Consider the following 10,000-nt stretch of genomic DNA (forward strand, 5'->3'; position numbering starts at 1 on the left):
TGAGGTATGTACATTCTTAGATGATAACAATCTGCTATCTAAATTTCAATCCGGTTTTAGGCCCCTTGTACTTGACCCTCTCAGCCCTTATCGACATGACAGACAACTGGTACTTAAATATTGACCATGACTTGACAATCATCGATCTTAAAAAAAGGCATTTGATACCACTGATCACGAGATCCGCTAATCGAAATTACAGTTTTATGGGTTTAGGTGTGCTTCATAAAATCTCTTTAAAAATTATTTGTCTGATAGAACACAGGTCACAGTCGATGGGTAATTATAAATCTGAAACCAGTCACATACGGTGCGGGGTTCCACAGGGTTCAATCCTCGGACCGCTACTATTCAGTTTATTATATATAAATGACTTACCAAACTGAAATCTTCTCTCAGACGTGAGAATGTACGCTGACGATATCAATCTAACCTAAGCATCTAAAAACCCTGAGGATTCGTTTAAATCCCTAACATCTAACCTTCATCATCGAAAACAGAAGCTCGATGCAAATCGATTAAGTTTAAATGCAGTAAAGACCAAATGTTTGTTTACTGGGACTCGGCACAAAGCCGTATCTTTAATACCTGGTGAACCTGACATTTCTTTTGATGGCCATTCAACAGAAAGAGTTCAAACCTATAAATGCTTACGAGTAAACGTAGATGAAACATTATCATGAGGTCATCATATTTCTGAGGTCACTCAAAAGATTACTAAAGTACTGGCAGCTCTTAGAAGACTCAAATCAACATATCCTCAATCAATTCTCATAATTAAAGCACTGGCCCTGCCCCACCTTGACTACTGCAATTTCGTCTGGGGAAGTACTGGTAATGGTTTAAGTGACAAACTTGAGAAATTACAAATTAGAGCTGCTCGTATTATAACTGGGGCCAGCTAGGAAGTTCGATCTGCTCAGATACTCCAGGAACTCAACTGGTCTTTGTAGCCTCGCAGACAGAAGTGATAAACAACTGAAGACCTTCATGTTTAAAACCAACACCACCCAAGTGACTTTGTATTTAGCCGAAAAATTTGCCAATACTAACACCATTCATAGCCACAATCTGAGAACTTCTAAACATAATCTATTCATTCCAAGGCCAAACACCAAAGCCCTTAAAAACAGCTTCCGATACAGGGGTGCTGTTGCATGGCATAATCTGTCTCGCGAGGCTAAGGAGGCCACTACCTTAAATAACTTTTATTCATTTGTAAAGACTGATTTAGTTAACTAGATTGAAATTAATTGAAATGTAGTTAGTGAAATCTTGAAGTCCATTTTATACTTTAACAGTGGGAAAACACTTAGTTGTGAATTTGGATTCCGTGGATAAATTAAGTTTTGTTTATATGGGTTATTGACTTCTTCGGTCAAGATGGCTGGATACTGGCCAAGTTCCTTTTTTGCGTGTTTACGCGAGCTTCATAAACACGCAAAAAAAGAACGAGGCCAATGTCCAGCCATCTTCACCAAAGAAGCTTCGTCAATAAAGGATTTATTATATGGAATAAAACACCAAAAAATGATCTTTGATCTTGCGGGACTAAGCGAGAAATCCCGAGCGTGCAAGCTTGTTGCCACCCTGCGAGCAGAGCCTCCTTTTGTCTTTTTCTTTACTGAGGAGGAGAAAATGAGGCTCTGCCCGAATCGCGTCAACTCTTTGAAGCCGCCGCAGCCCGAACTTCTGGACTAGTCAATCTTGTTTTCTCTCGTCAAACCGGTTTTTCCAGTGCGAGCGTCCGTTTAGTGACAAAACCGATGGTTATAATTGAGCCCGCTGTACCATGAAAAACCAAGATGGCGGCGAGATGTGGCATATTAGGCTTGGGTTCGAGACTGTATCCTGGCAATTCTCGGTTTTCACATGACGTCACGACCGCCATGTTGGTGCCCAAAACAAAGAAAAGGCGGCCATGTTGGTGCCCCGACCAAATCCTCCTAACAACTCTAATAACTCTATTATTATGCAAACGCTTCCTTTTGTTTTCGTTGAAAAACATGGCTGTTGATCACGTGAGTGAAAACCAGCAATATGCAGCGCATATTCAATAAAGATCTTACTCGATTCATGCAGAGCCTTTCTCGAGAACGCCAAAATCAAGCAAGCAAAAGAAAGGCTCTGCTAGCAGGGTGGCTTGTTGCATCTTGCACGCTCGGGTAGCCAATCACAGCGCCCGATTTGGTTCATCTTGCCTGCTCACGGAGCTAGTCATTGCTGTCATTTGTACTTCCTTGTTCATATGCACATTTCAGTTTTCTTGGTATTTTTCTCTGAATATCGCGGACCGACTCATTTCGAAACTGACGCTCATCAATCATCTTTCAGTGTGCTTCCGTATGCATTTCGAGGTCTTTCGAGCCGATGTCCCAGGCAAAAAGCGATTCGCCATACAGACCATACGCAATTATGTACACAATATATCACCAGTTTAACTTGAACAGATTTGCCGCAATCGCGAATAATACATCAACGTCAGTAGAGGGAGGTGTCTTGTATTGTTCCAAATAACGTAATGCTTGGACTTGGCCAATTGAAATCCTTGCACGCAATTCTATTGTGCATTTTTCTGCACTTCCCGATATCTACCCATTTTATAACTCGGTGTACCTCAGGGGTGTCTAGAAAACTAAGACCTAAGACCTAGAAAACTAAGACCCAGATTTTGGGTGTCTAGAAAACTAAGACCTAGAAACTCCCCCTAGAAACTAGGTCTTAGTTTTGGTCTTAGGTCTTAGGTCTTAGTTTTCTAGACACCCTATACCTCACAGGTATCCCGAGTAACAAGGCACTCTTAATATTAATAATATTGTCAATGAAATAGCAATTTTGTAATCAGTAATTTAGATATTTTATTGACAAACTTTGGAAAACTAAAATTATTTTTTTAAAGATTACTATAACTTCACTCCTTACTTATGTCGGATGGTATCTAAATAGTTTTTCCACATCATCTCCTTATCGTCCTCTTGGCTCTCTGCATTGCCCCCATCTTTCACAAAGCATTTTGTCCCTCTGTCTCTATACTGTTTCCATTTTGGTTGATGTCTTCGTATCCCTAGCTTTCTGTCTTGATCAACATGATAACTAGGATAAAAGAAGAGAGCATCTTTGCCGTAATCCATTCGGGGCAGGCTTTGTGCACTGCTGAGAGGACAAACCTCTTCCCTCCCCCCCCCCCCCCCAAAAAAAAAAAAAAAAGAACTTTCAATTTTTGTTCTACATTAATTTCGTGTGATTTGGTTTTGTAAACTGCCAACGTCTCCATAACCTTTGAGTGAGAATTTAGAACAGATATTATTATGATGAAATGGTATATGAAATGAATCATATATGGACTGCTGTATTCAAATCAAGCGAAGCTATGATCTTCGCAGTTATGAACGCAATTTTTACAATTGCGTAGAGAAGCCTGAAAAATTCAGGACTTCAACGGGGTTTGAACCCGTGACCTCGCGAGGTCACGGGTTCAAACCCCGTTGAAGTCCTGAATTTTTCAGGCTTCTCTACGCAATTGTAAAAATTGCGTTCATAACTGCGAAGATCATAGCTTCACTTGAGTTATTATTATCTTAACAATATCATAACTTATATCTCCAAACGACACGTAAACAGAATTCTATGTTCTCATGTGTTCCTTACCCTGTTTTTTCAATGATTTCTTCAAGATAAAATTCTTGCACAGGATAGGTAAAGCCAGGAATATGAGCCATTTTGCAATTCCCTTGAGAGGAAACATACCAAATCCAAAAATCCAAATTGGACAATAATAATTTATTATAGCAATAGCAATAACAAGAATTCTACTCAATGTGCAAAGATTTTGGGTCACATTTAATGATCGATAATAATATTAATGATAATCATTATGAATGGGTTTGGATCTTGGGAGGAAGTAGTCTACTTCACAGCTGTCTTTAGGGATGTCATGCAATTGTGTGACATCCTGAAAGATCATGCTGCAAAGAGACTAGGGAGGGAGTGGTACAACTATAAATCCACCTTGAAGTGCTTGAGTCAGAAACTTGTGAGATTTCGATGGATTTTCAGTGCAAACAAATAAGAAACTGGAACACTACAAAGCAGACATAATTGGTTGAAGATAAAGTGGGGAAGGAAAGAAGCACTAATATTTCTTCATTGTGAACCTTGGGTGTTCATTAGGCATCAGGGAATGGACAATTCTCTGGCTAAAATAAAAATTTTTGTTTATTACTTTTAATGTAATAACTTTTATTTCCTGGAAAAGTTTGGGGACTTTAAAAAACATCAAGCAAGATTAATATATTATACCAAAGTAAGATGAGAACATCTCTGAATTCAAAGTGGCACTCATCAGGATAAGTTTCAAATCCGGCCTAAAATGCAAAGAAACAAATTTAGTCTGCCTATGCCTAGAATGCACATTATCAATGAAAATATTTTGGCCACGGACAGGGCAATACCATTAATGTATTAATAGCAGCAATCATAACATTTATGTATTATAATTTGTCATTTGCCTGTTGTTATGGTGCAGAAATGGCTGGATAAAAAAAAATTATTTCATAATTTATTGTTCTTCATGATTAGATAGGGTCATAGTATTGGGGGAAAAAATTCTACCATGTCAGGATTAAAAAAAGTTTCTTTGAAGCCATAATATGGTTGCATTTAAAATTCTTACCTTTTTGGCAAAAGATCTCTGACAATGATAAGCAGAAAATCCGATAAAACATCTCTTTCATGAATCTCATCAAGAATGATGTGACTAGTTCCCAAAAGAAATCTTGAAGAAAAAGATGACAATAAAATGAGTACTTCATAAAAATCAGATTTACAGTGATGAATGTAATCAGTGTACTGCATAGTGTTGCATTCACACTCAGATCGACTAATTCAACTGCCTTGCTATAAACCTATAAACCAATTGTTTATAGGTTTCCTTCCAGTAATTAACCCTTTGATGCCTAACCTGGCCAGACTTGATATTTTACTCTGTCTAACACCAGACGATTTTACTCGTCAATGGGTTAAAGAATAGAAACAAGACATTAAAATATTATAATAAATAAGGTGAAGACTGCCTTTTAAACAGCATTATGCTGTGCATCTCTTAAAAATTATCTACAAAAGCCATAATAAAAGAGGAGGTTTCATGGTCTCAATTCCCATCCTAGTTAGGACTCTTCCTCTTTGTGAAATATGTGGACCTGTCATTCCAAACAAGGGCTAACACTTGGAATCATGGATTTCCACAGATTACTTATCACCTAAAGTGCTCCCCTTGTACTTGACCGTAGCTGTTATTAATTAACTAAGGGGAAAGAGATTTTTCTGCTAACATTAGGAGCAACATACAGACTTAACAAAGTCATTCTTAAATTATTAAAAGTTGCTTTCTTCTTCTTTTCAGACTTTATTGCTAAAGACACTCTTGCCCAATCTCAACATAGCCAGAGCTTCTGACAAAAGTACAAGAAGTGCATTGGTGGGATAAAAAACTGGCTTGTAATGTTTTGCTACATACTGCCTTCTGAAGCTTTAAGCTAACAAAGGGTTCAATAGATACATGTAATGAAGTTTTCATTATATTACTCACGGATCAGAGACAAGCCATCTAAGCAGGATGCCTGTTGTACAGTACAAAATTGATGCTTGTTCTCGCGGCAACTTGCTACAAATGAACAAGTTATGCATAAATAAGTTCAACCACTCATGGCTTAAGTAGAAAACTAAACTCATGACCACACAGGTGAAAAATAATAATAAAAGCTACTTGTGAACAAGAAGCTACAGAAAAGAGTTAATTAAGAACCTGAATGGGGCGATTGTTTTAAACATCAACAGATGAATAAAAACAACTTAAGTTCCCATCTCAGTGTTACCAGCTGTGTTACTGGACAGAATAAAGGCCTCCATTGAGAGATTTTGCATTCTTTTTTTGATGAAACATAAACAGGTTTTACAACAAATTTTCAAATAGCTTTTACTTAAGTGCTTCAGAATATGATTAAAACCCTTTCCCTCCTAAGAGTGACACTTATAGATTTTACTCTGTCTAACGCCAGACGATTTTACTCGTCAATGGAGAGCCCCTCAGGGGTGAAAGAGTTAAAGGGCAATGCATGGCTCCTTCAGTTTCTTGTAAATACAAACCTTTCTAATCTAATCTGAAAGCCAACACTGCTGTTTCCACCACAGCTTTCATCTCGCTCAGCAGCAACTCTCTCCGCGACCTAATGATTTAGACAATTATAGAAAGTCAATAAATCTTTCTGTGAGCAAGAATTACTAAAGTGAACTTATTAATATAATATTATCAATAATACTATTGATGAAATAAACTACGCAAGAATATACTTACTGAAATTGCACTTATTCTTCTAGGTTGTGTGCAGATAACTCGACAAGATGATCCATGGCCTTGATCAATTGCATCATCCAAAATAAACTGAGCAACCTGTTTCATGAAAGGTAGAAAAACTATATTTGAGAAATACAGACTCCATGCTTCTCCTGTAGCACAATGGAAGGGCAAAGTAAACAAAGTAGACAGTGGTCACAAGGATGCACGTTCAATTCCTAACAGGACCAACTGCCGGAGTGTGAACGAGTGTCAATAATTTGATTGAACACTTAACAAATTTAAGTAAGATGTATGCTCTGATATTGCGAGCAACTGTTTATGTTACCATAATTCTATCATAGGTGTGTAAGACATAAGTGATTCAGGAGTGATAACCATGCAAATGTTCAAATTAAAGAATGACTGGAATGTCAATTAAAGGTGATTCGCTTCAGATAAAAACTATATAAATGTGATTGTGCATAACTAAAACCCTCTGTCAGTATTCCTGATATCATGTGTGGTACTCTGTATGTGAAGTAAATGGTGATATCTCAAAACTTGACAGCCCTGCTCCCACCTTTCTAAATTTTGAATATTTGTAGGCTATTTAGTAATTAGAGCACTAAGAATTATCTTCCCAAGTCTATTTTTAGACCCTAACTTTAAAAAAGACGAGACAATGACCTGCAACAAGTGACCTGTGGAATGTGACTTGTGTTTTAGACCTGCAGAACTGAACCTGGATCACTCGGGAATCGACACAGAAAAAAACCTCTGGCACCCTTCTTCCCAAGTATAAAGCAAATGTGAAATTGGATGAAATTTCATCAACATGCAAGAACAAGAATTAGCCAAAGAAATATACTTTTATCATTTTACATGTTACATGTTATTTTATTTGACTTGATTTGCGTTAATTGTTAATTCAGTTTACAGTGTCTCCAATTAGTGCTCCAGCACTAGAACAACTAGACACTTAAAATGAAGTTCCTTTCCTTTCCTTTCCCATAATGTTGCCATTTAACATAACTTTCAAGTTACAAACTATGTGTTTACATTCAGTGGAACTAAATAGTAGTAACAGTGAGAATGAATGTTAATAATATATTATTCTCCTGTTGGAATGAAATGCACATGTATCTGGGGCATTAAGATAGTCTTTTGTATATATATAGGTTAGACAGTGGTAATGTATTCAGCTCAGCTTTGGAACTTTCACATTTTGTTTAAGTCTTGTGCTTCCATGGTTTGTCCTCCTGTCTGACCCCCTGAGGTTAAATAATCTACCTTAAATACACTTCCTTTTGGTTGATGCATTTTCATATTGGCAAGCTTTATACCAGTAGTTCTTATTGTCTCAGTGGTGATATTTGCTTTACAGTATGTGAGGGAGGTATGTAACATTACAGACAACATCAAACCACTTGGGCTCCCAGTTTGAGCTACACAACCAGCCTCATGTAAAGAATAATAACTTGAAAAAAATTACCTGCCTGGTGGTTAAGGTTATGTGATGTATTAAAGGTGATAGAATGACTTAATAATAACAATTCATGGCAATCTGGTTTTAAAATGTAGATATTTGATTTAAATTTTCAATGTATTTCACATGATACCAGTAACTGTTTGTGGGGAGACAATATCACATTTAGACATAACAGAGACCTGAGTTGTTTTTCCACAGCCTGTTTCTCCACTAATGACTAACACCTGCTCAGAGTTGATGAGTTGAAGTAATTCCTAAAAAAATGAAATACACAACATTTATTTGATTGGCAAAAAAACATTTTAATAAATTGCATGTTCCTTTATCATTTGGTGAAACAACTCTAAATTATGCTGATAAATATTTCTAAAATAATTTTTGAAGGTTGAATGCAAAAACAAGGAACAGTGCAAAGGAGACCTCTTGATGTCCTTCTTTAAAAATTCTCATCAAGTGATTTGTATTTCCACTATTTTAGTGTCACTGCCCACGCACAGTCTGGCTCCAAATAAATTAATCTTATCACAAAATCACAAGAGATCAACCCAGATTCAAATATGTTTTCCTTTTCAGCACGTTTTTCCATCCCAACGGCTGCACTTAAAGATTTTACTCTGTCTAAGGTCAGACCATTTCAATCCCTTGGGAGTTTCAAGAAAACAACATGGAACTTTGTCTGTTCCCTTTGAGTGTTTAACTTTTCAGTTATTGCATATATATCAGCATACAGTCACCAGATTTAGTATTGGTAAGGAATCTTGAAGATAACACTGCATGCAAAAAAAGGTAGGATCAGTCACGATGAAGATGAGAAAAAAAGAGTTTTACTAATGTGCGAGCCAGCGAGCCATGCGAGTCATGGCTGCGAGCCATGACTGCGAGCCATGTGAGCCAAGAAGCAAGCCATGCGAGCCATGGCTGCGAGCCATGCGAGCCAAGAAGCAAGCCCTGCGAGTCATGGCTGCAAGCCATGCGAGCCATGACTGCGAGTCAGCATGCGAATCACACAGTTATTGAAAGCTAACCGTTTTAAAATGGGTGCTATTAAAGACTTAATAACAGTTTATCAGTGCTATTTGAAATGGGTGCTTAGACTTAAATGCAAAATTTGCATGGCTCGCTGGCTCGCACATTAGGCAGACCCAGAAAAAAACAAGTTTGGGGGAATCAATCTTTTTCTTTAAGATGGATCAAGAGAAAGGAAAACTAGCAAGAGTACTCTTGTAGTAAGAAAACAAGGGACACCAAGTGGGAACAACAGATGCTCCTACTATACAGGTTATACTTTGCTTCCAAAGGTAAGCAACTATCACACCTTTGAACTCTATCTGAGGGTTTATTGATCTGATTTCACTGGGAAAGGCACCAGTTTCTTTCACAAGGCTGCACAGAACAAAAATGCCTAAATCTTTATATTATTTTGTCTTTATACTTTGCCCTGGCTGATACAAAAATTAACCTTCTTAAATACTGCCACAAGCCTGAATAGGGAAGATATCCTTGACATCACCTATTGCCATTACTGTGCCAACCAGAGCCTCATTGGCTGTCGAAACAAAAGGGTCTTTTTTTTCTGTGGTTGGCACATTTGAATAACAAAAGCAATATTTGTAAACAGATATCTTCCCTGTTATTTTAGACGAGGTACAACAAAAGCCACAAATGATGTAGTGGCTGTAACAATGGTCATGAATATCTTCATTGCCAGCTCTACAGTGATGCGAATGCCTAAAATCTTCAGACCCATTTCTGTTTCACACCAAGCAATGTAGTGAAAGAGCCGTATATCTTCAGTTCCTAGATCTGTTGACATGGGTGCCTTGTGTAGCTGGGACCATTTTGACATGGGTCCTGAATGACTAGGCAATGCACACCAGCTGCGACACTAGTGGGAAGAAACAGCTCAACAACAATATGCTTACAAGATCAAAAATTACACCACTAACATAATACCATAACTGATAGGTAGCACCAAATGACGAGCTGAAGTATACAACGCTAAAAACAATCAAGTCTGCAATGTGATAGGCCAAAGCAAGTGAAATATAATCATCTTGAAATCCTTCTGTGTTCTTTCAAGATAGATTTAAACTTCGAGTGCTTTTGAAGGATAGGTATTGGCCTGCAGTCGCTGGACTTCATTTCTTTGACAACAGTATCAATTTGAAGGCTGTAAA

At 37.6% G+C, this 10,000-nt stretch overlaps 1 protein-coding gene and 1 pseudogene across 1 annotated transcript in view; both read right to left on the reverse strand.

Annotated features, from left to right (window-relative positions):
• Positions 1–10,000, reverse strand: part of LOC138045013 (ATP-dependent DNA/RNA helicase DHX36-like) — a 71,352-nt gene that overhangs the window by 19,711 nt on the left and 41,641 nt on the right. Inside the window, 8 exon segments of the mRNA XM_068891370.1 lie at positions 2,923–3,093; positions 3,649–3,730; positions 4,300–4,364; positions 4,673–4,774; positions 5,588–5,662; positions 6,145–6,224; positions 6,353–6,448; positions 8,003–8,077. Coding sequence (XP_068747471.1) covers positions 2,923–3,093; positions 3,649–3,730; positions 4,300–4,364; positions 4,673–4,774; positions 5,588–5,662; positions 6,145–6,224; positions 6,353–6,448; positions 8,003–8,077 — 746 coding nt within the window.
• LOC138044657 (uncharacterized) overlaps positions 9,355–10,000 on the reverse strand; it is a 2,132-nt pseudogene continuing 1,486 nt past the window's right edge.

This window comes from Montipora capricornis, chromosome 4 (assembly GCF_036669925.1).
Source record: "Montipora capricornis isolate CH-2021 chromosome 4, ASM3666992v2, whole genome shotgun sequence".
Lineage (NCBI taxonomy): Eukaryota > Metazoa > Cnidaria > Anthozoa > Scleractinia > Acroporidae > Montipora > Montipora capricornis.